The 27,344-nt window shown below is 45.3% G+C and overlaps 1 protein-coding gene across 2 annotated transcripts; it reads right to left on the bottom strand.

The window, feature by feature from the left end:
• Positions 1–218: 218 nt before the first annotated feature.
• On the bottom strand, positions 219–15,092 carry WNT5A (Wnt family member 5A). 2 transcript variants are annotated; one of them, XM_035337905.1, is made up of 5 exons: positions 14,093–15,092; positions 11,123–11,256; positions 9,688–9,953; positions 4,556–4,848; positions 219–3,052 (listed from the first exon to the last, which is right to left on the bottom strand). In XM_035337905.1, exons 1-5 carry the CDS (start codon positions 14,096–14,098, stop codon positions 2,594–2,596), a joined length of 1,158 nt encoding a protein of 385 aa, XP_035193796.1. In that variant the 5' UTR covers positions 14,099–15,092; the 3' UTR covers positions 219–2,593. The 2 variants fall into 2 exon arrangements, with proteins under 2 accessions (XP_035193796.1, XP_035193797.1); XM_035337906.1 differs by lacking the exon at positions 14,093–15,092 and adding an exon at positions 11,645–11,874.
• Positions 15,093–27,344: the final 12,252 nt, after the last annotated feature.

Raw genomic sequence — 27,344 nt, 5'->3', positions numbered from 1 at the left:
TTTGGGCTGGGATTTCTTGTTGTTTTTTTTTTTTTTCCCTCTACTTAAAAAGTAGTTACATCTGTAAGCCTTCTTAATATAGAAATAAATTTTTGAGATGTACTTTGTATGTTTGGCAAACACTTCCCTGTTTTACCATGTAGTAAATTTAAAAATCAACTCTGTTCATTGTTTTAACAAATCCTTCTCTGAAAGATAATTAAAACCACTTCCCAATATACAACCAAAGTTTTATTTTATAGTCTATCTTCCATTATGGCATAATCCTTTCTTTAAAAAAAAAAACAAAACAAAAAACAAAAAAACAGTGAAATATACAAATCACGCAAGACAGGAATATGTACATTAAATGTACAGAGCAGAGGAAAGGACATAGAAGATTTACATATCTGAATGACAAGTAAAATATTTTACATTAAATAGTGTTTTAATAGCTAGGATCATGAGATTCAGTTCTGCTCAGACAAAAGTCACTAAAAAGGTACAAGATTCAGCAAATGAAAAAAATGATCATGGTTTTTGTATAATAAAAGCCAAAAGTGACATATTCAATGAATTAGTGCTTTATTTATCTTACTTTAAGGATATTCTTTGAAAACATCTGAAGATGAGGGGTAAATATGTCCTTGTACAATAAATTAAGAGCAATAAAGCACCATTTGAGAAGCTGATAAATGATCAAGATGAACAGCTTATAGGCTTGTGAAAAGTTAAGGCTTTAGTACAACTAGGCTAAAGTGAAAGATTTTCCTAACTTGGTATCTGCAAAACCAATTTATTGAACTTGTTGGATGGGACTGAGCTGGAAGGTGGCCTCTGAACCAATAAGGAAATCCTGTGTAAATACATATTGTTCAACAAATAATTCCCATTTCAAAAACTAAAAACCAAGGGACAAATGCAGAACATTCTGGAGTTTTAAGTTGTCTCCTTTCAGCAACTAATGATGCCCCTGCAGTGTAAGTAGAAGTATTTCCAGACCAGTATCAATGCAAGCACAGGGTGCTGCCTCTAACAAAAGCCCAAGAAAGTCCTGAAGCTGGAAAAAGGCTTACTTCTTCGTGATAATCCTTAAAACTTTCAAATTATAAAGGCTCTTAAAAATAATAATAATAATTAAAAAAAAAAAAGTTAGATTCATCAACAAACCTGAAGAGATCTGGAAAATAAAATGGGGGATGAACTGCCCCTGTAATTTAGAAGTTTTATTATTTCTTAAATCATTAAAATATATATGTACAAAAACCTTTGAAATATCAGACACCAGCAGACCACAGTTTTCCCATATATATGTAACTGCTCACGCATATCTGAACAGTTGTAGTGTATATCGGCAATATATTATCTAAAGCATGTGTATTAAAGACATAGGATGATAAATTTGGTATTGATGCAGCATTTCATTGAACTATAATAGCTGGTTAATGTTATTACAATATGAAACTGTCTCTTTAAGTGAATGCATTCCCAAAATCTGCAAAAAAAAATAATCAATAATTCTAAGAGTGGATATCTAATGATTTATTTTCTCTCATAAAATTAGAGAAGTTATTTGTCAAGCTGTGTTTCAAAAGATAGCCAGCTATTACACCATTTTTAAGGCATTTTCAAATTTGGGGAATTCTGTTTACAATGGGCTTTCCAAGCTGGGAGACTGCAACTTTGCAAGCTTGCAACTTCACTGCCTGTAAGCACACAGCTACCCTCCCATCAGGCTGCAGTGCCCCACACAATCGGCACCTCGTTGGCTCTCGATACATTGCTCTCTGAGATGAGATACTCAAATGCCACAATTAGCTAATAAGGTCAAATTCTCCCTTGCAGAATATTTATGCTATTCATCAAGGCAGACTTCTTGCGTCTTTTTGCTTTTTTGGTCTTGGTAGGTTCTGGAGCCAAATTCAGTGAGTCAGGAATAGCACAGCTGAAGCCTTTATGATCCTTTGCTCTTTACATCGCATACTTAAACTGGCACATTCAGATATGCAACTGACACTGCACTTCATGATGAATATACCACCCCTTATTTACAGAGCCCTAATTGTACTGAACAGCTCTATATACCCTATTTTGATAACTACTAGTGTCTGAAATTAGAAGTCACGGACAGGTCTGTATGTTCCCCACATCCATAAGGATTGTTCTAACATCCCAAGCACATTACATGGTTGCTCTGCCTACTACACATGTATTATGTCCCATGGGACTAAATTAGGATATGTCGGATTTTCCCCTCAAGCTACTCTATAATTTTAAAGAAAAGTCATTTTTTTTTTGTTTTACTTTGTAAAATAAATATCCTCAGGTTCTCCCCCATTATTGCCAAAAATATAAGCCACACACAGTTCTGGAATGGACACAGAGAGGGTTCCAGGCACTTCTCTTCGCAACCTTTGCATTTTTCTTTTTCTTTTTTTTCTTTCTTTTTTTTTTTTTTTTTTCTCCTTTCCCCTGCCCCTATTTTTTTTTTCTTAAAAGAAGACAAAAACTCATTGGACTCTATAAATAAAGTGAAGATTGTCCTGTGGAAGGGGAGAGGGGCCTGCACCCCTTGCGGGCAGGTGGCTACAGTTCTTCCCACCTCATCCGTCTCCTATTTGCACACAAACTGGTCCACAATCTCTGTGCACAGCTTGCATTTAACGTAGCAGCACCAGTGGAATTTGCAGTGGCAGCGTTCTCGCTGTACTGTCTTGAACTGGTCATACCCCCGGCCGCAGCACATGAGTTCACAGCCATCCATGCCCTCCGAGGTCTTATTGCAAAGGCGGCCCTGTGTACCCAGGGACCCAGTGCTCTCGTTGCGCACACAGTAGTCGGGGCTGGGATCGATGTAGACAAGGTCGTGAATAGTGGGTGCGTTGAAGCGGCTGTTCACCTGCACTAGCTTGCCCCGGCTGTTGAGTTTCATGGCAGCAGCACTATCGTATTTCTCCTTCAGGGCATCACCTACCTTGCGGAAATCGGCAAGCTGCAGCCAACAGGTCTTCAGGCTACAGGAGCCAGAGACACCGTGGCATTTACAGGCCACGTCAGCCAGGTTGTACACAGTCTAGAGAGGACAGGGCGAGAAAGGAAAAAAGATGGTGAAAGATAAGCATAACTGTGAGCATTTATGCCCCTCATTTCTCTGTCCCCTTCCCCCTTCTCCCAGCATCCTCCTCCCTCCTGCAATACAGTGGGAGGGCAGAGTGCAAGCTCACCCCATGCATCCTTGTTAACCTAGAAAAGGGGACGAAGGAGAGGGGAGATTTTTTGCCAGCCTCTCCCCACCACACAGACAGCCACAGCAGCACACACACAGACCAGACAGCAGCATCAGTCATGCTGCATTCAAATTTTAGGAATTTGCTCTCACGCCAGCAAAGGATTTTGCTGTTTCATTGAGAAATGTAAAACATCCCTTTATTTTCTATCCGAGTTACTCTCTCTATTGATCTCAGCTTGAGGCTGCAATTAGGGAACGAGTTAAGATTCCTCTTGTTCCTGGCTCAGCTGCAGCTGATTGTCTACTCTTGGCTCAGCGTTCTCCTCCTATCCCAAATACTGCTCTGCAATAGAGACTTCATCCAAGAAGAAACCCCCAAACACCTATGGGAGGAAGACAGAGCTACACAGCAATATCCTCTTTACAAAGCTTTGGCAGGGAAATATCACTCATTTGCCCTGTACAAATAGAAATGAGAGTCAGTGTTGACAGTGCCCCAAAAATCCTGGGGTCTGACACATTAGATAATACCGTAGACAACTTCCACCCAGCAGTTACAGAATGTCTCAGTGCTGCCAAATGGCACTGCAAAGATGAAGCTGCGGAAAGAAAAAGCTGTTGGTCTCCATAAGCAACTGTGAAAGTGTCATTTTTCTTCTCACTAATGGTAAATTGGCCTGTCCACTGCTTTCAGACACCCTCCTCTCACATTTAAATTCTATTAATTTTCAATTATCTTTCATCCTTCTTCACCTTAAAACACAAGTGTAAAGTCTCCAGCCGACTATTTCTGGCATGTCAAGCTCTAGGAAAATAATGATTTTGGCTCTTCATATTCAGACTATTAAAAAAAAAGAAAAGTTTACACCCATTAATTCAAGGTATTCTTGAGATTAAAGAAACCATAAAGACATAGAAGTTGTTGTAGAAGACCAGAGAAGTTGTTTTCTAATATGGAGGAGCTTTTTGCATCCTCTTAAAGCAGGAAAAAAAGAAGTGGGAACAATACTACAGCACTATTCTAGACGGTGAAGCTCAGTGCATCCCTCTTCCCTCTAGCACATGTGGCACCAGCTGGAAACACAAACTAATAAAATTGTACAGAAAATGTGCAGCATGCTAGGCACTTCTACTGAACCAGTGTGTAGGAAAATTCAACCCGCTCTGGTCCCGGTCCTTCCATGGTAAAGGCAACAAAGAGCAGCACAAATCCATATGCTCTTCACCCACCTATACCTGTGTTTTCTATTTTCTTGTCTTGCCTATTTAAACGGAGACAAGCTTGGTGGCAGATGACCTCCCAGGCTTTCCCCAAAGGGAGGAACGTGTGGGGGCAGAAGGACTTACTCTCCTCCCGGCCTCGTTGTTGTGCAGGTTCATCATGATCCGGGCGCTCTCATAGGAACCTCTCTGGTAAACTCTCTCCCGCTCCCGGGCGTCAACGAACTCCTTGGCAAAGCGGTATCCATACTCGATGTTGTCCCCGCAGCCACCCCACAGCCAGTCCCGGGGCAGGTCCTTGGGCCGCGCGGCCCGGCTGCAGCCGCAGGAAGAGAGCTCGCCCTCTCTGCAGGCACGGCTCATGGCGTTGACCACCCCAGCCGCGCTCACTGCATAGGTGAATGCCGTCTCCCGGCTGCCTGCACAGAAAGATGAGAGGTGTTACGGGAGGACCTTCATCCACCACCCCAGTCCACCTAGGGGATCGAGCCCTCCAGGAGCCTCCAAAACTCATTCTCCTACTGACGGGCAGAGTAACCCTGAACAGTGCTCCTCCAAAAATCTCTACTCCAAAAACAACCCCACCAAATGAACCCCACCCTCAATCCCACAGGAGTACATGAGGTGTTTATGAGGAGCAGTTGCCTCTCGTTGGTGCTGGGGAAGGCATGGAGCCGAGAGGAGGGATGTGGCAGGGCAGTGGCCCCGAGCAGGCTGCCAGCCAGGCCATGGCAGCCCTGCCTGCTGGGGAGGGGAGAAGAGAGTAGGGAAGCAGGCTCCCTGCCCTTCAGAAAAGGGAGATGGTAAATGCAACTTTTAAAAGGTCTGGTTCTTAAATTACTACTTCTCAAAGATTATTTATGCACTTCTCCCCCTTGCTCTGATTTACTTAAAGTTATAGCATTTTACAAAGCCTCGTGGTATCAAAATAAATGCACAACAGAATTACACGCCACTTCTCACTCTGCAAACAAGCCACTTCACTAGGAGGCTAATGAACCTAATCAACAACCCAAGCTGCTCAGTGCCCAGCACTCCAGCTCCTGTCGATGTGGCAGGTAGGTGAATCTATGGACAATTGTTTCTACCAATTACAGGGAAGAAAAAAACCATGGCACAAGCAGGCCTTGAAAGTTTTATTCTGTATCTGGTGCCCTTAAATGCCTTTAAAACCTCAAGTTTCAAATTTGGGGAAGAAAAAGTTACAATCCCAACAATGCAAGACTTGGCCAAGTAGCACCCTCTTGATGGTATCTAAAAACACCGTTACATAGAGCCTGAATTTCACTCTTTTCCCAGAATGCCACAAGTTTTGAATGAAAGTAGAAGGGCTTTCAAAAACAAACCAAAATAACAAACAAACAATAACAAAAAACAACACCCTACAAAACTTGTACAAGAGTTCCCACTTGCAGTTTGCTTTTCATCTTAAGATACAGCATCCCACTGGGTCTTTTCCAAGAAAGATTCCCAGAATTGCTAAGAATAGACTAAATATAATCTTGTTATTTTCAATTTATATGAGTTAAATTCTATTCCTGATCTTTATTCTAATCAATAGATCAAGCTAGTTTCCAATCTTGATTTTACAAGTTTCTCAGGGAACAGCATGGGCCTTTGTAAAATTAGGGCTCTAAGAGGCTGCATTTTGGACATATCCTGTGAATTTAGGCAGCAATATTTTGAGGCAGAAGCTGTTTGTACAAGGCCTACTATAACAGATCAAATCTAATAGGAGCTTTTGAGAACTTTTGGAACATAAATAATTCACAGTTTAGCCCATATTTAACATCAAGATGACACTACACTCAGAGCAGCTTTGTTAATATAACAGCTGTCATCCACTGGATTAATTCTAGTAATAGGTGCTGTTTTTAAATGGGAAAAATCAGAAGTCTCATTTTGGGAAAGATCACATTTAAGGAAGATGAGAAGCACTTTGCCCCCTACTTTCAATGCTCCATTCTCCCTGACACCTGCTTGGGGAAGTGCTTACATGAATTATGGGTATAAAGGGTTACAGAAGCAGCCTTTTTTGGTTAAAAAAGACTTGGCTTTATGTGCTGACTTATGCCTTGCATTTAATACAAACTATAGCAGGGGGAACCTCATACAGATTTTAATGTTCCCATTTGTTCTGTAACACACATTTCTGGATTAATTCCTTAAGTAAAATTTCCACTAGATTTAGAGGAAAGAAACATGGTCTGCTTTGGACCACAGGACTCGCCTCTTCCATTCCATTTTATTCTTTTTCATGTTTAGTTAGTTTGTGCTTTCACATGGTTAACTATGCTGTTTATTGCAGGATTTAAACCCATAAAGCTAACTTTTTTATTATTATTAATATGAATTATTATCTCAGAGTGTATTTTAAAGAACTTGTTCTTAGTGGGACAGAGAAGAAAATGCTGGGGCACAGAAAAGAGAGTTGCCCCAAGCTCCCTCCATGAGCATTTAAGCAAATTATAAAATAACATCAAGTGATGAAGCAGACTTCAAGCCCTCACAGGCTGCAAGTCATCACTGCCTGAAGTCATCGACGCCGGCAATGCATGAAGGGTGACGGTTCCACATGGACAAGTCACTCTAAATTTTCTATTATTTATTTAATTTTAAGTCTTTAGGCACAACTGTGCTTTCCTTCACTATCCAATCTGTCTTTTCCCACAGCCCAGCATTTCCCTCCATTGTAGCCATGGCAAGGAAACACACATTCCAAACACGTTTGTCCCTTCTCTCCCATATATAAAACATGGAAATGTAACTGTTCAACATCCATACTCTGTAGGAAGCCACCCACAGAGCAAGGAGCTGAGCCTTACACTTGATATGAATAGTTCTGCAATAACAGATTTTTTTATTTTTTTTTATACCTGACCATAAGATACAGAATGTTCTTTGTCCTGTATTTTAAAAGCATTCAGCATCAGGCAGCAGGCATGAATAGCCTGGACCCCAACTCCAGCGAGCTGCTGGGGACGGATCCAGTTATTTTACTTCATGTTAGCACTTCGCTGTTTGAAAGCCCAAGCGCAGCCAGCCCCGGGCCTGCCACAGAGCCAGGAGATGGCGCAAGGCAGGGAAGGCAGCGAAGACCACAGCCTGACCTGGGAACCATCAGCAAAGAACAAAAGCCCTGAAACTCTGCAGTTCAATAAGCCACAGAGTAAGTTTCCAAACCCAGTGCTGGGTTTATTTGTACAGCTTTAGCTAGCTTTGCCAGATAAATCCTGGAAGAAAGACTGTCCATTTATGTGCTGCAGTAATTACTGCACTGTCAGTCAGTGCTTTGCTTAGGCGCTCTTCTGTGCACAACCAGCAAGAGCGTTAGCTCAGATGACAAAGTCCTCCCAAAGTACATGCATTCAGTCCCCAGCTACAATCTTCTCACATTGGTGAGAGTAAGGAAATGCTGACAGCCTTTGACAAGTCAGCATAAGGCAGGCTGAAGTTAAATTGGATCAGGCTCTAAAAGTACCCATTTTTCCTTCCACTCAGAGGACGAGCAGCTGATCATTACTGAAAGGTCAGCATGAAATAATACAACTGGTACCGACAACACCTTTCTTGTTCTCAATGAATACACTCTTTAGGATCTTTAACTCTTGAATATGGCTATTAACTTTGCTTCTATCTGCAATTAGAATAAGTGGGTTAATTACATGATAAATTGCTGTATAGACATCAGCTAACGCAGTCATATTCAGAAGGGTGCGGCAAAGTTATTTAACTTGAAAGAAACCAACTTTAAACAGATCTGTCATACTTGGGGAGGGCAGAAACTCCTGTTCTGGAGACAGACACCACAACTCACGGGCCTGATCCTGTACATTTCTTCACACTAGCAGTCCTCTTGAGCTAATTTTCACTTGCTTGAATATAATAAATAAGGGACGAAAGGTGAAGGCCCAAATTTCAAACAGATTATTTTCCTGGCATTTGTTAGATTATTAGAACAGAAAGGTCTACAGAAATACTTTTCTTTCATGTTTCATATGCTAGTAGACTTCTGCTCAGGTAGGGCAAAAAGTAAACTCTACAAGGGGGTGTTAATACTGTGCTTAGAAAAAGCCTAGAGAAGATTGTTTGTCTGAAACCAGCTGTTTCAATTAGATACTTTTATGCAATAGATTTTATTTGGAGATTGTCAGACAAATAAAAACAAACTCCTTTTTACAAACACTGAGAACAAATATGAATTGATGGTATTCATTCAACTTTTACTGGAGTTCATGCATTTACTGATAAACCTAGGTTGGATTTGATTTTAAAACCCTCCTTTTTAAAACAGCCCAGAAAAAAAGGCTGAAATAAAAACTTTTCTTTAGATCTCCAGGTAAAAGTAATGCTGAGTTTGTCAGTCACTGATCACTAACATGGAAGTTTTAAAATGGCACACAGAGAAACAGAGCTTTTCCAGTTGCTTGCACAGTATCAACCTGGGAAAGTCAGAGGAAGGTTTCGCCATGGACCCAGTTCAGGAGCATTAGTTAAAATTTTGCCAAGGACTTTAAAATACAACGAGGTCCTTAAATGACAGGAAAAGCAGGCAGCACGTGAACTGGAGAAGCACATTTCAAAGATGATCTGATAGGGAAAGGGTTGGGTGCCCACCAAATTGTGATAAGATGTTAAACAGGAATCTGTCTCTCCTACCATCTATTTGATTACATCAAATACAAGTTGCAAGGACAATTACACGTTTTGCCCTGATAGAACTGATTTAATAGAGATTACCCTGCCGTGCTATTTTTAACACAAACCTAGCTTCCTCAGAAAGAGAAAAAAGTTACCATACCTGGAAATAAGCAAGAAGGAATTGCCTATAAACACTAACAGACAGAGCAGCAATTTTCAGTTATCCTCCAGACCAAGAGCAATTTATTATGCAGCCACGAATTTTGGAACTAGACAGGGACATCTTTAATTTTACAAGACGCTGCTGTTTCGAATTCTCTTAGGTTGCCTTTATTTTGTCTCAGGTTTTCTAAAAGGAGATGCCAGGGACACATTTTCCTTTCTAGTGTATTCCCATATGCAGATGTATATTCCTACTTTGTTTTCCAACAGACATGGCTGGACAGTGGTGGGAAATCACCTCCAGCTAAAAATAATTCAACTCCTTTGCCAACTTTTAAGAACACTTGATTGTATACAGTATGCAGTAAGAACCTGGCAAGAGCTTCAAGTGCAGAACATTATGTGCCATACATATCCTTAGACAAGAGTTTAATCATAAAGATGTTGCTTCCTACCTATCTGCATGACTCTGCCAAAAACAGAGTTGTTGTCCACAGTGCTGCAATTCCATCTTCTATGTCTGAACTGATACTGGCATTCCTTAATGCCGGTCTTTGCACCCTCTCCAATGAACTGCATATGGTCCTGATACAATTGGCAGAGTTTCTTCTGTCCTTGGGAAAGCCCTGCTAGCTGGCTACATAGTGGCTGGGCTCCTATTATGTATACCTCTGACATCTGAACAGGGTTCATGGGGTTCATAGGGTTCATCCCTAAAGACCTGCATAAAGAAAGATTTTGATTAATAAAGAGAAGACAAAAAAAAAAAAAAAAGAAGTCTATAAATCCCAAACAGAACTATATTATATTGCATTGAGCCTCCTGTTTTTGCTATCAAGATGAGGAAAAAAATAACAAAATAAATAAATAAATAAATAAATATGAAACTTATTTTAAAGATAGCACAGAACAGAAGTAATTATATCCCATCCATGTGGTTATCACCATACATTAGGGACTGAAGTAAGACACAGACTTGGAAGACTTGCACTAGGCAATCTTTCACTAGCTCTAATTGACATAGTAAAAATAACAGAAGCCACAAACAATGGCAGGGCCAGAAAATACATAGAGCAAAAACAAAAAAAAGCCCCCCAAACCCACTCTGTATTAACACACATTTTAGATTTAGGTCTGGATTTTCAATCTGTTCTATCATAAACAAACAGGGAAACCTTTAACATGCCAGAAGTTGAAAACTTGCTACAGACTACTTCCAGCTTCTTCTGAATGACAGAAAAACAGAGGCAAGTATAATCATTGTAAACAAAATCAACTTTGTTTTCTTAATTCTTAAAGTACTTTTCACACAATATTTCAATTAGAAAGTGCCCATTAATCTCAACAAGATCAATTGAAACAGTGGAGAAACACCTATTTCAAGAACTCCCCACATCATACACTGCAGAGAAACAGATAATTCGCCAAAACAGAAACAAAAATGTACTTTTTTTGGTAACAAAATATATTTATAAGCATTTAAGCATTAAGCTTACTGGAAAACTTCAAACCTAAATTTTAATCTAGTAGAGGTTTTCAGTGGTAATTCCATGTTTTCTTTTATATATACAAAAATCTAGTTTACAGGAGTTGAAATTACTCCTTTAAAAGAATGCAATTCTAGAAATTTAAAGATGCTCAAACCCAAAGAGAATCTATTTTAAACCATTCTAAAAACTGAGTTTTACAACATGAGGTCCTACACAATTCTGCTTGCTCCAGAAACACGTTCATTTTCCTACACGATGTATTACAGCTAAAACACAACTCCCCTGCCGTCTCCTTCATGCGCTGCTCCCCCAGAAACAAAGCACATACGAAGTAAATAGACATTTAATCAAGCAAAACTTGACTCCCCCTTTTAAAATCAAGTCGATACGAGATGCTTACCACCAAGAGCTGGCTTCTATTAGAACCTGGGTAAAAGAGGAGAAAATGGCCAGAGCCACTATGAAGTACTGAGAAGCCATTGTACTGCCAACTGTCCCCAAAGCACCTCCTTGGATTAATACTGCAGTGGATTTCTAGAGGGGGGAGAAAATGGATCAGATTGTTTATTGCTTCTCAGACCATTTTCGAGCATTCAAGTTTAAACAACGGAAGTATCCGGGCCCCTTTTAACTTGACGCTGACTCGCCTGCCCTTCTCCCCGCCGCGGCTTCGGTGCCAGACGCGGGCAGGTCGCGGCCGCCGCGCCAGCGGGCACAACCCACCCCCGGCCCCCACCCCCGGGCAGAACCCACCCACGCCCCCCCAAACCCGAACACCGCCTTCCCGGGGCGGCCGCACGGCGACCCGCGCCGCCTGGCCCCTGCCCCGCCGCACCCCACACCCTGCCCGGGATGGGGCGGCCACGGGGGTTCCCGGGGGTCCCGTCCCTGCATCCCCCGCTGCCCCAGTGCCGGGCATTACCCCATTGCTCCCCGCTCCGGAGTCAGCATCCGAGCGGGACGGGGGGAGCCGGTCCCCGCCGCCCCTAAACCATCTCCCCGCAGCCCCCGCTCGGCGCTGGCGCCGCGGTGACAGCCCCGACGGCAGCGCCCGGACCGGTTGGGATCGGCGCTGGCCCGGGGGAGGGGGGGGGGAAGGGGGGAGGGAGTAGGAGCCCCAAGCGGCGGCCCCACGGCGAGCGGGAGACCGGCTGGGGAGCCAAACGCTTTCTCCGACAGGTCCCGCGATCTCCGCTTGCGTCCTCACACGGGACTCTTTAACTCGCTAACCAGTGCCATTAAAGTTTTTTTTTATTTCCCCTCCCCTTGGAAGGAAAAAAGAAAAAAAAAAAAAAAAAGACATTTCGACACTTGGGGGCTCCCTATTCATTCTTATTCAGCTCTTAATGCTGTATCCAAGGTGTTCTTAATTCTAATTTCTTTCTGTTTGCTAAGGGTCGGGAGGAGAAGACTGGGGCTGCCACGGAACCTGCCCGGACACGCGTGGGGAAGGGCAGCTGACAGCACGCGTAGCCCTGGGCGAAGCCTCCTCGGCCCTGGGCTCCCCCTGGGGGGCCTGCACAACCCGGAGGGGGAGGGGGGGGGTCAGCTCCTAGCTGCCCTCAGTGGGGCCCGGGGTCCAGCAGCACGAGCCCGGCGGTGCCGGGAGAGGTGCGAGAGCCGGGGCTGGGCAAGGTGTGGCTGGAGCTCTCTGCGGCACCCAAACGCCAAGGTGTGGTGGTGCTCCGGGGGTTTTCTCGCTTTGTTTTTTTTTTTGTTTTTGAACCAGGAGCTTTGCAGCTAACACCACGTAAGTGCCACAGTTTGGAGACCCCTAGCTCGGTGCCTGCGGGGGGGTGGCGGGGCCGGCACGTTGGGCCAAAGCCTCGCTGCCTCGGTCCTGCCCTTTTAAGGGACCCGGGTGTCCCTTAAAAAAAAAACTTGGGCACTGCCGCAGCCCCGAGCCCCCAACCCCGGCCCGGCGGCCCCCGGGGAGACCTGGCACCCCGCTCCCAACAGGGGGCGGCCTCGACCGCCGGAACCCCGAGAGGCGTTGGGGCCGGGCGGCTGCTGCCCCTCCGACGGCACCTCCCGGCCCGCAGCGGGCCGCTGTCGCCCACCTCGTCCTCCCGAGGCGGCGTGGCCAGGCGGGAGGAGGCACCTGCGCCCTCCGGCTGACAAACTGCCATCAAAACCAAAAGGAAAAAATAAAATAAAAAATAATTTAAAAAAAAGTGCGTGGGGGGAATTCGCCGGCAGTATTGGCTATCAGGAGTGTGAGGCACCGTTTTCAACTTTGTAGGGCCGCCGAGATTGGTTTTGGGTATTTAATGCACCCCATGCGGAGCCCTTGCTCTTTGCTAAGATGAAAAGGGAGGCTTTTACAGATCCTGCAGCCGCGGGCTCGCCTGTGATCCTGTTTTACACAGGGTGTCTGGAAAGCCTGCGAAGGCATCTGGTTTTCTGGGAGCACTACCTGCGAGAAGGCGGCATCCAGAGCCCCGGCTCCGGGGGGGGCTGTAAACCGCGGGCCGGCTCCGTGGGGAAGCCCCCGGTCGCCCCCTGCTCCCGGCCGAGGCTTTGGCAGCCCCTCCGGGCGGTCGGGGAGCCGGGCGCACCCCGACTCCCAGCCCGGCTCCTGGCCGCGCACCCCCGGCCTTGGGGGGAGCCTCGTTCCCCGGCCTCGCTGAACTCTCCATGACCCTCTGAGCGCAACCGATTTAGCATCCATCTGACAATTAAAAACAAACAAACAACAAAAAGCCAACAGGCTTTCCAACATGGAGTCCTCGCAGCGCCGAGGGGACCCGAGGAGCCTCGCTCCTCCGCTCTGACCCAGGCAGGACCCTCTGCAGATGCAGAGTGATAATCTCCAGAAATTTAGAATAAAATTAAAAAGAGGGAAGGGGGGGGGGCGGGGGCGGGGGACGGGACGACGACTCCGGGTCCTCTGCTGGCCCCCAGCCAGCTCTCCTTAAAGGTACAGGCCACGATTAGCGCAGAGATTGAGCTCCTCCATAGCGATCCTCCTCGGGAAAGTTTGGAAAGATGTCTTTAACTCGCCTTGGGAGCCGCTGCCAGAGAGATGCACCGGGACGCGGCGGGCAGAGCCAGCCCAGCAAGTGTCCTTGCGGCGGGCAGCTTCTCTTCGGGGGGAAAATTGAAAAACAGAAGGAAAAAAAAAAAAAAAAAAAAAAAAAAAAAAAAAAGAAGAAAAAATCAAGGAGTTTTTTTCCAGGCAGGGAGCAGCGGGTGAGGACGCAGATGTGGGAGCTCCCGGCGACGGCTCGGGGGGGTGGGGAAGGGGGGGCGAGGGGCGCCCCGCGGCCGGGGTCCCGCACCCCGCGGAGGTGCCGCGCGCACGCGGAGGTGCCGCCCGCCCTGCGCGCCCCCCGTAGGTGCGGGGGCTCCCGGCCCCGCACGGACTCACCTCCATCGCCGCGGGATCACCAAGCGAGAACAGCCAAGTAATCCAAGCAGAGCAGGGGGGGAGAGGGCGAGGCGAAAGTAAAATCCTGGCTCGCAGGAGCCGGGCGGTATCCTCCCTCCCAGGCAGCGGACGGCGGCGGCGGCTGCCGGGGGAACGCGGGGGCCGCGGAACTGGCGGGGGGGCGGCGGAGCAGCCTCGCTGTCCGGCGCTGGCTGAGCGTGTCCGACTGCGGAGCGGGGCACCAGTGCAGCTTTCTTTCCAAGGTCCATCAGCAATCGCAGTAATTAGGGCTTTCCACCACCAGAAGGAGGAAAAAAAAAAAAAAAAAAAAAAAAAAAAAACACCACGCCAACCCAACACACGCACACAGTGCCCGTGGGCGTGATTGCGCGGAAGCAAATAAAAAATCTTCACAAGCGGCAGCGAAAGCGCCGCGGGCGACGATCCGTCCCACCAGCCCAGGTGGTGCCGCCGCGGGGCTCCCCGCGCTCCCACCCGGCCCCCGGCGGCGCGCACCCTGCGCGGCTCCGCGCGGACCGGGCGAGGGGGGACGAGCGGAGCCGAGTGGGCGCAGGGCTCCCCCCCCCCCCCCCCCCCGGCCGCCCCCCTTCGCTTCGTTTAAAGGCAGGGAGCTGGGGAGCCGGGCGTCCGCGGCTGCAGAGCTATCCTCGGGCTGGCTCCCTCCATTTTACGCAGAGAAGGAAAGTGGAAAAAAAAGAGAAAAAAAAAAGAGCCCAACTTTAAAAGTTTCTGCACAACCAAGAAAGGGAGAGGGGGACCCTTGTGCACGCGTGTGTCTGTCTTAGGGGGCAACTGATCCTGCAAGGCGAGTAGGGGCCGGGGGAGGGGAGAAGTCCGGGACTTCAGGAGCTGCGGCTCCCCCAATCCATCACGGGCAGAAACCCCAGCGCCGGACAGAGAGCGACGCAGGGCAGAGAGGGCGGCTCGTCCTCCTCGGCGCTGCCCCCCGCCCGCTGCAGCCGGCTCTCCCCGGGTCTCTCTCCTCTTCTCTCCTCTTCACCCCGCTGCTTAAAACTTTTTTTTAAAAAAAAAAGGATAAAAAAAAAAAAATGGAAGAATGAAAAAGAAAAAAAAAAGTTGGAGAGCCAACGGCAGCCGAAAAACTTCCAGCTGAGCGCATGCGCTCGGAGCCGACCTATTGCAGCCGGGGCTGGATTTTAAAGTTGTACGGCAGCGAGCGGGGGGCGACGGGGCTGGTGTGGCCTCTTCGAGGCCTGGGGGGGGGGGGGGGGGTCTCCGGCCCCGCCAGCTCCTGCTGCGCGACCTCCCTCCCCGCAGCATCCAGCCTCCCCGGCCGGCCTCCCCTCGGCAGCGGTGCCCCCCACGGCCGCCCCGCCGCTTATCCCCGGGGGGTGGGAGGGAGACACACGCACACACACGCACGCACACAGACACACACAGACACAGACACACACAGACCCCCCCCCCCCCCCCCCCCAGGGGATATGCCGGGTGGCCTCCGGGGAGGCTCCCCCCGTGCACATGTGCGCGCAATATGCAGCGCACATGGTCGAGCCAGAGGGGGCTGCACCGGCATTCCCGGCGAGCGGCTCTCTTGACAAGCCTTGTTTATCGCCTGCTCCGACACACGAGAGGCGGGTGCCCTTCCCCAAACGCTGGGGGACGGAGCGGGCTCGACGGCTTGGGTTCCTCCTTCTTAAGCTTCTTTCTTTCTTTCCTTTCTTTCCTTTCTTTCCTTTCTTTCTTTTCCCCGCCGTAAATTTGGCAGGTTGTTGACAAAACTGTTCGGATTAAATCTTAAATCACGTAAACCCCAATGAGCGCTTCGGCCGAGGAAGGGCTTCGCGGCCCCTTTGTACTTCAGAGTGCTTTCACCGCTCTGCAGTCCCCGGCCAGGGTTTTTTTATGGCACCTCTCCCATCTCCCCGCACCCCGCATCCAGCTCCGCTCTGGTCCCTCGGCGGGGGGCTGTGGGGGAAGGGGGGTGGGGGAGGGGGCGCGTTATCAAAGCAGCGCTGGGAAACCCAAACAGGCTGCGGGTGCAGCTCCGCTATCAATATACGCGTTCCTTCTTTCAAAGCCATTCCGGCGCAAAATAAAATCCCCTCTGGAGCTCAGCGGGGAAGGCACATCCCGACCGATCCCCCCCCCGGCGCTGCCCTCCAGGTAAGCACAGCCCCGCTGCCGCTCTGGGCGCCGCTGTGCGCCCTCCCCGCGGCCACCCCCCGGGCCCCCCCCCCCTCCCTTCGCCGAGCCCCCGATCCCTACTGGCCACCCCACTCATCTCCGCCGCCTTGCCTGGGGTGCCGAACCCCGACGGCGCCCCCCGGGAAGCGCCTTGCCGGAGGGGACCCCCGGGGAGGGTGTCGGGGGCCTCTCCCGCAGTGCGGTCGGGTCCCCCCGGGGGATGCTCGGGCCGCGGGCGCGCAGGGCCGGAGCGGGGCTGGGGGCGTGGAGCCCCCCCCGGCACCTGCCCGCCGCCACCGGGCCCGGGGCCGCCGTCGGAGCGCTGCCAACGGCTGCCTTCGCTCTCTGCTCCCGCAGCAGCCTCCCCGTTAGGCGGGTTCGCGGCCCGGGAGGTGCAGCATTAGCTCCCCGGGCCGGGAGGTGTGTGCCGGGGAGGACGGGGGGGTCGGGTGTAAAGGGGTTGCGCGCTCCTTTTACGAACACCAACCTTAGTTTTGTGCCTAGTAAATAATATTTTATTGCCTCTGGTTTACTGTGGCATTTCAATTATCCCCTTTAGGAGTCTGCAAACTGCGTGGGTTAAAGGTCATTTCTCAAATCACTAGAATTAGTAAAGAATAGCAAAAAACTGTAAAAAGGGGAGGAGCCGTGCCGTAAAACAAGCAAGATCGCCCAAAATAAACTAATAAAGAGCCCCTAGCTGTTTGCCTCTTGCATCTGCCCTCCTGAGCACTGTTTCCCACCCTGCCCTGGCACAGTGCCGTCGGGCAGGGCTGCAAAAAAAAACTTTAAAAAGTAAAAAAGGCAAAGCCCGCACCGGCTCTACACCCTCACAGTTCCCCAGGTTGTTGCTCTCAAAAAGAAAAGCGAAGAGGGAATTTATAAATCACGGGCAAATTTTTAAGCCATGGCACATGGAAGTGGAAATAAAGGGCAGAAATCCAAACATCCTGCAAGGCTTTAAGAATTTTAATTTCTCCTTGCTATTTAAAACAGCTGGGTGAATCTAGAGAGGGCAGAGGGAGAAGTATTGACAGTGTTACAGGCGTTCATGCTGCCATAGCCTTTGTTTTGCAGGTTTGCTGGTGCTGGAGCTTTTAGGTTAACTGGACAGTGTTCTGTTGTGCTTTACTGCTAGCATCCAAGAATTTTCACGAGGAAAGAAGAAGAAAAAAAAAAAAAGAAAGAAAAAAGAAACATTAAGTAATGTAGTAGGGAGTGCAGTGATACCACTGAAGGTCCAAATAGCAGAACCCTGGAAGAACAACATTGCAGGCTTTTAGGGATGAAGGTCTGCTCTAACGATGGTAGCTCAGCAATTCTCTATAAAACAGAAAAAGATTATTTCTGGCATTTCAGATGTGTTTCTGCCATTCTTTTCTGCAGAGTAATACATTTTAACAAAGGACTAGTCACATTGGAGTATTGTATGCAAGTGTTCATTTTAACATGCAGTGCTGCTGTGTGATTTATATCTTTACACCTTGGCCAACGGCAAGTATCCAGTCATAGGCTGATAGGCACATTTTTCCATCACAAAGAACCCATTTGGGAAGCTGAGCTTTCTAGGGAAGAAGGTAAATTGCTGTATGTCTTTTTAGTTCATCATAGCATTTGAATCCATAATAATAGGAATTTTTACATGTGTCACACTGAAACCTTGTGAAGGCATAACCCATCTGCAGCTGTTTTGGTGTTACTATGTATAGTCCATCCCTGTATATGTTTTTGGGGGTGAGAGCCATGCATAGCACTGTAATGACCATTTGGCAAAGCAAACATGTCATGTTGCTTTGAACACGTAACCTGCACTCTGCCCACCAGCACATCTGCCCGAGGGATGACTTTTTTATTTTAAGCTTCAAGGGACTTAGATGTAACTGTCTTGAAATCATATATGCATTTTCCTAAGGTTATTTTATTTCCTAAAACATGCTATTGCTTTTCTCTACAGACCACCCTGTCATCCAAAAGAAGGCTAAACTACAAAATAAATGCCAAAGATTTTATGCCAGATCTTGCAATAATTGTTATGTTCCTATATCCTCGGCCACTAGAATCAAGAAATAGCATGAGAAACTCCCTCTCTTTTTAAATAATTGTTTTATATTACTAGCTTGCATGACTGCTGAAGAAACTTTGACAAGTTAAAAGACTAGAAGACAAAAGAAACAGTTTGGATGTCTTCCCCCATCCCCTGCCACTGCCCTAAATTCACGATGTTGAAAGAAGCCAGGATATTTGGGAACAGCAGTAACCACTAAAGAGGAAGAAACATAGAGTCTAGCCCAGCATTTGCCTTTACCAGATGGAGACCTATGTTACATACAGTGAGATGCAAATAAGGGGCAGCAGACAACAAAGAAAAACGTAGAGGGTAACAAGTCACACAGATTCTCAAAGTCACACAGTATTTACACCGATCTACAAACCTGCAAAGTCTGTGGGAAGACATACACCATTTATATGTGAATTAATGATAACTATACCAATTTGTTATTACTACTAATGAACTACATAACAAATACACCCTCAAGACACTCAGCATTTGTTTGCATTATCACCTGGACAAAGACAGTTGCGGACTTGTTTTTAATGTGCAAAATGGGTGAGTTTTCAGTCCCTCCTGCTGAACCTTGCTGCCAGTGCTGAAATTGCTGCACAGCTACAGCGCATGGGTGATTTTGGTCATGGAGGAAAATAAAGGTGCAAGAGAATCTTCATGAAGATGAGAACTGACTCCAAAAGCTGTTGAAGTGGGATGTCAGGTGGATGCTGCATCTAGTGGGGCACAGGGAGCCACTGAGGTGAGGTCAGGCCATGTGGCAGATGACCAGAAAACACCCTAATAATCTACACTTCGTTGCCCCACAGTGTTGACGGTTGCTGTTCATGGGGAACTGGTGCCGTGGGCAGCTGCATAACCCAGCCCTAGCTTGGGCACACGCAACTAACGGTGCAGGTGCTGACACCAATGCAGGTCTCCAAATGAGGTGTTCAAGGCGGCCATGACACCTCTACAGCTGACAGAACATGGGAAAGCTCCCTTGGCCTTGGTTTTCTATATTAATGTAGACCACAAAACAGAAGCTTCTAGCGTTTTTCTCTAGAATTTGTTGTTGAAGGTAATCATCAAAGAGCTAACTTGTGCCCCAGGAGTGTTTGTGGCCGCCTTCATCCTGCCTCTCTTCTGGCAGGCATCTTTCTCCTCACACCTCATACCTTGGCTCACAAGCCGTGGCTCTTTATCTTAGTGACACTCCTCCCGTCCGCATATTGGCCATGCCCCTCCTGCCACCATATGTCATTGGAATGTTTCAAGTAGCGAGTGTGGTTTACTTAAAGAATAGTGCTTTTACAGGAATAATACTTTGCTTTGTTTCCATTAGGACCTTAAAAAAAACGTTTATGGGAGGAAAAATAAACAATCCCACCACCACTCCTTAACGACAGAGTACTTTCCCTCTCCTAATGCTACCAGTGCCTTCTTTCAATGAGGCTGAAGGCACCTCCCACAAACTCTGGAGGGCTCTTACAGGTTTCTTCAGAGTGGCCTGAACCTTCCTCTCCCCAGTACACACACACAGGTATACATAGGGTTCATTTTCCAGAGGTGACCAGGCAAGGAGCTTTGTTGTGCTGACCACGGACCAGCAGAGTCTCCTGGCTATTCCTCAGAGAGCTGTGGAGTAGCTGAAGAATCCAAGCAAGGCAATAGCCACAGAGGGTCCACACAGGAGACAACAGGGAAAGGACTGGCCAAGGCCCTTTTCTACAATGTACCCGCATCACCCGCCTGGCACAGAGCTGCTCTTGCACTCGGGTCCCTGCCTTGGGGCTTCAGGTTCCCAGCTGCAGCAGCAGTGAGGTGGCTGAAGCAGCCCAGCACTGGCTGTAGGGCTGAGGGAGCACCCTGGGGTGTCCCTGTGCTGCACCAGCTGGCCGCATATTCCAGTTACACGGCTAACACATCCTGGAGGGCCTGAGCTGTGGTCTGGGGCCGCATCCACCATGCCTCTTGGGCCATGCAGGATTGTACTCCTACCTTAGCAAAGTTTTGAATCCCGTGTTTGGCCTAGCGGGTTTTCCTGGTGCTGCTGTGATTTCTGGGCCATGCTCATGACCCACAGGTAGCTAGGGCTCCCAGGAGTTTTTACTGGTGTCAAATCAGCAAACCATGAGCAAGCTGACCATGAATTTATATGCAGGGAGGGGAAGAGAGGAAAGGAAACCACAGGGAACCCATGAGCATGGACCAGTGTGACAGCCAGTCCTGACATGGTCACAGCCGTGTGGCTGCCTAGGGCTGCGGCCACTCCTGAACTACTTACCTCAGGAAGGATTAGCAGAGCAGGCCCAAGTTTATAATTGCAGCAGTCTACATAGCTCAAGGAGGAATGTAGGTGGATGCTGTCTGGTGCTCTAACCTGAAATATCTCTAAGCATTTATTTAAATATGTGCACACATACGTATCATCAGTAAGGTGTGTTTAAGAGGTTAGTGTTTATATGACACTTATCTTAAAGACTGCTTTAGATAATTCATCATTTCCTTAGAACTAAAGATATGTCATAACAGCTAAGCCAATGTCTGTTTGTCTGTGACTGCTCAAAGGCAATACAATTCTGAGCACAGCTATCAATCTGTGCACCCTGAGCAACATATCCAATAAATGTAAGCCTATCTTTCAAGCTCCATAACAGTCTGAACTGACCTTGTTTCTTACCAGTTTATTTGTAATATAGCATTATGTGGCAGCTCATTTTATGAAGACATTTAAGGTCTAGATCATGACTTGCTGCCTTAGTGGTACTATTGCCTCTATATTTTCATGGAATGATTAAGGTCCTATTTCAGCCCTACATTATTTTTCTCGATCTAAATGAAAACTGTGAAAACTTTTGAAAACAGCACTGATGGTGTGAATGTTTTTGATCACAGTGGATAACACAAGGCTAAGCTGATAGTACAGCCATGGGACCAGGCTGAGCAGTGTGTCAGTCATGGACATGACATTCATGGAATAGATACAGTGGCTGTGTGTGTACACTTGGCACTTAATGGCAAGTGCTTCCCCTGCTAAAATCACTAACCCAGATTTAAAAGTTGGAAATTCATGTTCCATGGGCTGCCTCTCATTCTCTTCTGCTGTTTAAGAGCCTGAAGACTGTCACTTTTTTCAGGACCAAAAAAAAAAAAAAAAAAAAAAAAAGTGCTCCAGGTGTAGTCGTGAAAGAAGCAATGGCAATTACGGTTGAAAGCATGTTGTGGTTGCGGGTTGGACCTGCCAATTAAGTGGATGAGGGCTGCTGGGGTTTGGTATAAAAGTCCATACAGTGTGTATGTGTGCCTCTTGTTCACTTTCTTCTTTCAAAGGCAGAGAAAAACAACCCAAGCAGCTTATTGTGCTACTGCAGCTCATAAACTCACGGCAATGTTCTTCTATTCTTTATAATGTTACAGAACACATTTAGTCAAGTAGCAGTATTTTTGCTTCTGGGAGGGCATGACATGTACTCATTAGTGCCCAGTGTGTTTCTTTGAACAGCTGTAGTAATTGCCCAGCCCTACCTCATTTGCATCTATTCCTGGTCACAGCATTTCTTCCATCCAAGCAGTCAGTAGTAACCTATAATTCAAAGCATAGTGGTGACTCCATGATATCACTTTTAACAAAGCAGCCAAGCAAAGGAACAGCAACAGAAGGAGCCACTTAATTGCTCAGTAATAGTCATCACACTTTAGTTTATCTAATTGTCTTTTTTATGAGTTGCCAATTTAGCAACTTTCCTTTATTTAAGCAGCTGATTCACTAATATTTTCATAAATCACTTCCTTATAGAATATGAGTCACAGAGTAGTTTAACCAGAGCAGAGGTGGACGTACCGACCTACAGCTTGTAGTGAACTCCACAGGTAAACAGAATCTCATTCATTTCTGCAAGGCTTTATGCAGAATGTTTCTTGTATTTTCTTCATCAGCTACATGTATTTCTATGGAAAGATAGAAATGAAATGCCAGAGGCTAATGCTCTGGCCTGTTTTTCAAGCCTATTTTTCACACCTGTTTTTCAAGCAAAAGTGCATTTCTGTGCATTTCCATCAACTCTGACTATTTATTTATGTGACAGCACTATTGTGAGAGCTGCATTATCATGAGTTGGATATCATGAGAACATCATAAGGATATTTTCTATTTATTTCCAGAGAAGCTGGTAGCTCCTAAATGTTCTTCCCTATTCTGCAACACCAACTTGTGTTTCTTAGGAAAATATTCCCAAGTTTTTCAGCATTTTGTTGTATCTCTCCTCTTTATCAAAAAAGTGCTTTAGTCTCAACATGATTCTCTAGTTACGAAAAAAGGTGTATAGAAACACATTTTAAAAAACACTTAAATGTGTGACAGAGCAGGGCTTTATGCCACTAAATAGACAGGGTGATCTCTTCAAAATATTTGAAATTAATGCTTGCAATTTGTACTGGAATGAATATTGACAGTCCTGTCCCCGAGACTAGAATAGTCTTGGGAAGAGCATTCCTTGCCTGAAATACAACTTGAGCAGCATTTTATTATATAGTGTGACCCTGTGAATATACAATCAGGAGGGCCTCCTGGGGTTTATTTCAGCTGATTATGGAACACAGAGCAGAATATAGCCAGTGACCTCTGTAAATGATCACATATTTGACTTTTGGATAAGAAGTCATCTAGTCATAAACGATTTATCTGAAAGATTCTATCTGATCTGAGACTAAGCTTCTCTCAGCAAAGCATGTAACAATTTATAAATTTCACATACTGTACTACTTTAGAAAATATATTTACATTTTATATTCTTTACATATATCTGGACTGGATTTTGAAAGCTAATTCAAAGTGAAATCAGATTTTTAAAATATTTGTTAAAAAGCCCTTCCTAAAAATGTGGTATTCATTTTAAGTTGATATCCTGTATTTAATAAGAATTGTTAATGTTGTCTATATAGCATAATTACAAAATTGCATTTAGAATAGCACTAGAAGGAAGCATCCTTTTCATCTTAATTCCTGTGGTGCAAGTAGGATGTGCGTAACATCAAACCTATCATCTCTTCAACTGCCATTTTGTTTATAGTATGGTTTAAGGAAGAAGATTTCACATGTTTTGGATATGCAAATAGGAAGAAATTTAGCAAAATAAAAACATCTGATTTTTTTAATTTGTCCCATTCCCCTGGAGCTTGACCTTCTTGAAAGTACTAGGCTAATACCCATCAAGGCACTGTTCGTTTCATATGAATTACTCAATTCAAGTATCTGATTTGTTTTATTTCCAGACTGCAGTTCACTGTCTCTGTTGCTGAGTAATCAAAATTCTTCTCAGAAATAGCTATGGTGTCAAGGTCCAACAGATCAGTTTCAGAAAATGCCTCTTCAGCCCAATTTCTCACTAATCACCCTGAGTTTTACAATCATGCAAGGTCAAACATGTCACAATTTGTATTTGGAATTTTAAAAGTGAGAGGGAAAAATAATCATTGAGTCAAACTGATTAGAAAAGCGAACTCTAAAGAACAGGCACTTTCAACCAAATCATTTCTTGTGAGGATGTATGTAGAGAACAGATGTGGACAAACATTGTTATGAGAAGGTATCAGTATGATTGTGATCATTCACATTACTGTAAAAAGGATTTATAATTGATTTCAGGACCTATGTCCTGTAAAAATTTGCCCACGAGTAATTGCATTTTTCTTCTATAAGCTATCTGTAGCTATAGCCAAGTGCCAGGCACTGATATCCCTTATTCACTCAAGAAGGACAATACTCTGTGAGTAATTCTTCCTGACTTCAGCAGCATCATTCAGGGAAACAAGCTGTTTCTGCTCTCTGATTTTATATTCTTAACATGTTTCAAAAACACTAGTCACATTAGTAAACAGATCTCTGTATTATAGTGCAGTAACTACATTGAGTGCAATATACTTCACATAAGAAATAGTGTGAGATATTTCAATTAATTTAGATGTGAATTGCAATAACTGCTGGTAATCTGGAAAACAACAACAACAACAAAAACTGCACAATACTCAGGTCTGAAGAGGCTTCCACCAAAAGTTTCATGTTTTTGTAACCAAGAACGAATTCCTCATCACACAAGATGACAGGTCTTTTCCTGTAGTTTTCAGACCTTGATGCTTTATTAACCAAACTCCTTGCTTCAGACTTGAGCTCGTGTTCACTGAGGAAGTACAAGTGGTAATTATGCAAGTCTTTCCTTACCTGTCATAGGCAACATTCACAAGAGAGATTTACAACCTTCAACTTCAACTTTCAGATATGGAGATTGGTTGTTTAACTTCAGTGAGAATAACTCTGACAAGGTGATTGGCATCGGAATTGGAATAAATCCTCTAGAAACTGGCTACCTGGACAGCCCTGGGAATTTAGCTTTTTTTTTTTTTTTTTTTTTTTTTTTTTTTTTTTTCCTTTTTCCTTTAGCAACCCCCAGCTAAAAGATTGGTCAGAAGTTACTTTGTTTTAGAAAACAGACTCAGATATAATTCATTTTACTCCCTGAGTAAATTTATCTATAGCAATAGCAAACTAATCTATAGACTGAATGATAAGTACTCCATTATAACATATACCATGAGATAAGTGAATGAAAAGTAGAGCCACTATAATGAGAGCCTATGTTAAGGGTAGGTAAGAGTGCTGACCTAGAAACAGTCAGGACAACTATAAACAAAACAGATTGTAAATGACTTCAGCAATGAAACCTAAGATGTACTTTCTTATCACAAGGCATTCAAAAAGTCAGGCAGTTGGTTCATCTGAATTACATTTAGCTCAAATTTTGATAGATAGAGGAAATGGTTTGGCCCCACACTCCTGTAAACATACGCATATGCTCCAGAAAGAAGAAAGTCGGGTACAATCAGAAACCCACTGTAAGTCAACAGTCTTTCAGGTCACTTCAGTAACCTTTGGGTTAGTCCCTTAATGCACGCCCTTATCATGACTGACAACAATCCTGCCTTCACACGTTTGATTGATCTCAGAGTAGAGGAGGTTCAGAGGGCAGGAGAGCTATGCATGAGGAATATGGCTGGTCCATAGTGACTGTGCTTCTGTGACCCTTAGTGTATTGCAATAAGGACCTTTTTATTAAAACAAAACAACTGTAAGAGCTTCAGGGCAGATCTGTGTTCTCGTTTGGCCTGTGTTAACCTCTAACCAAAATCTGCCCATTAAAAAAAATGTACTTCAGCTGTTTTTCTTTATTTTTAGAAGTTTAAAATGAAATATAAAGCCCATAATAAAATGCATGTGAGGACACAAATCAGTAGACTTGAGAACTATGTTAAGAACTACTTGGCCGCGTAGGTCTTCATTAGGGAGGGTGTTCTCCTTGTGAAATTCAGAAAATATTCTCTTGTATGCATGTTGTTGTTCATAATATTATTACAATATTATTTATTTCTATGGTAACCAAAGCAGCATATATGGCAATATTAGACAACAAGGATTAAAAAAAAAAAAAAAAAAAAAAAAGCCATATTGCAAAAGAAGTCAACTAGGAGCCAAAACAGAGGTGTTTAGATGATGGTGTAATTCGCTATAATAACTGTTTTGCTGCATATTTGGCAAGCCCTGGATAACTCATTTATGAGGAATGCATTTGTCCAAAGTACATTCAAATAAAAAGTAGTTACCATGCTACATTATCATGCCTTCTGAACAAATATTTCCTTTCTATAGATTTTCCCACGACAAGAAGACTTCTCACTGAACTCAGGTGAACTGTAGATTGGTGGCTATTTCTCATGTGCAGTGTTTCCAAAGTTGGTTAGGTGATGTGGAGCCACACATCATTAGTCCTTTGCTATCTGGAGCTATCTAACTTCCTCATGTAGCCTCCCACTCGCCTCTCCGCTGTCTGCTCCATCTGGAGGGAGCTGGCTGTTCTCCTCCGGCCCCAGCTCCCCAAGCGCAACGCAGCCGGCAGTTGCCAGAACATCTGCTGTCTCCTGGCCTCACTCGAGTGACTACCCAAAGCATGGCCTTCTAAAGTTGGACACCTGCCTCCACTTGAAACTAGATGAGTTCAAAGTTCTTGTATTTGTCCTGAGAGACTTGTAGTGACATGAGAATATATGGTATTGCTATCTGTAACACACAATCAAGTGCACATTTCAAAGGGATACATGTGTTGTCATTAGGATGCACTGGCATTTTGCCTGCTCTTCCCCTGCACCAGTGGTCATCTGGTTTTAGAATAGTCTTATTCTGAACGCAGAGTCATTTTGAAGAGCAAGAAGTGGAAGAAATGTAAAACCAAACAAAATAAGTCCTTAATTCTGTAATTGTGTCCATCAAAGATTGGATTCTTGGCCAGGCTACTGCTACATCAGTGCCTACAGGCTGTACAAAATCTGCAGAGTATATCACAGGCTACTTACTCCTTGTGAAGGCAGAGGTTATCTCCTGTATGAAAATATGCTTTTTCAAAAGAGGCATCTTGTTTGAAAAGGTAACGAGATGAAATAATGTTATTCCAGGAGGAAAATGTGTGCAGCAGCCCCCACATCAGCTGTCCTTTACATATATGGGTCAAATACTGCCCTGGCAATGTGCAGGGATTCCACCAATGTCATACTGGGTAATCTACTGGTTACTTAGAGCTGACTTAGCTTTATTTAGAATGATTTAATACTCTAGTTATTGAAAGTTTAATATTTTAGAGACGTAATATCAACAGGTGACCCTCTGTTCCTTCTGACAAGTTTCAGCACAGGGCAGGATGCAGTGTGCATAATTAGTGCCATTATTTAGTTGGATCAAATCCTGGACCTGGATCTGGCCACTGCTGTTAAAGACAACAAAAAATGTTTTTATAAATACATCAACACAAAAAGGAGGACTAAGGAGAATCTCCACCCTTTACTGGATGTGGGGGGAAACTTAGTAACCAGAGATGAGGAAAAAGCTGAGGTGCTTAACGCCTTCTTTGCCTCAGTCTTTAACAGCAAAACCAGTTGTTCTCTGGACGCCCAGTACCCTGAGCTGGTGGAAGGGGATGGGGAGCAGAATGTGGC

Source organism: Oxyura jamaicensis, chromosome 12 (assembly GCF_011077185.1).
Source record: "Oxyura jamaicensis isolate SHBP4307 breed ruddy duck chromosome 12, BPBGC_Ojam_1.0, whole genome shotgun sequence".
NCBI lineage: Eukaryota > Metazoa > Chordata > Aves > Anseriformes > Anatidae > Oxyura > Oxyura jamaicensis.
This window is presented reverse-complemented; position numbering and strand designations above follow the sequence as displayed.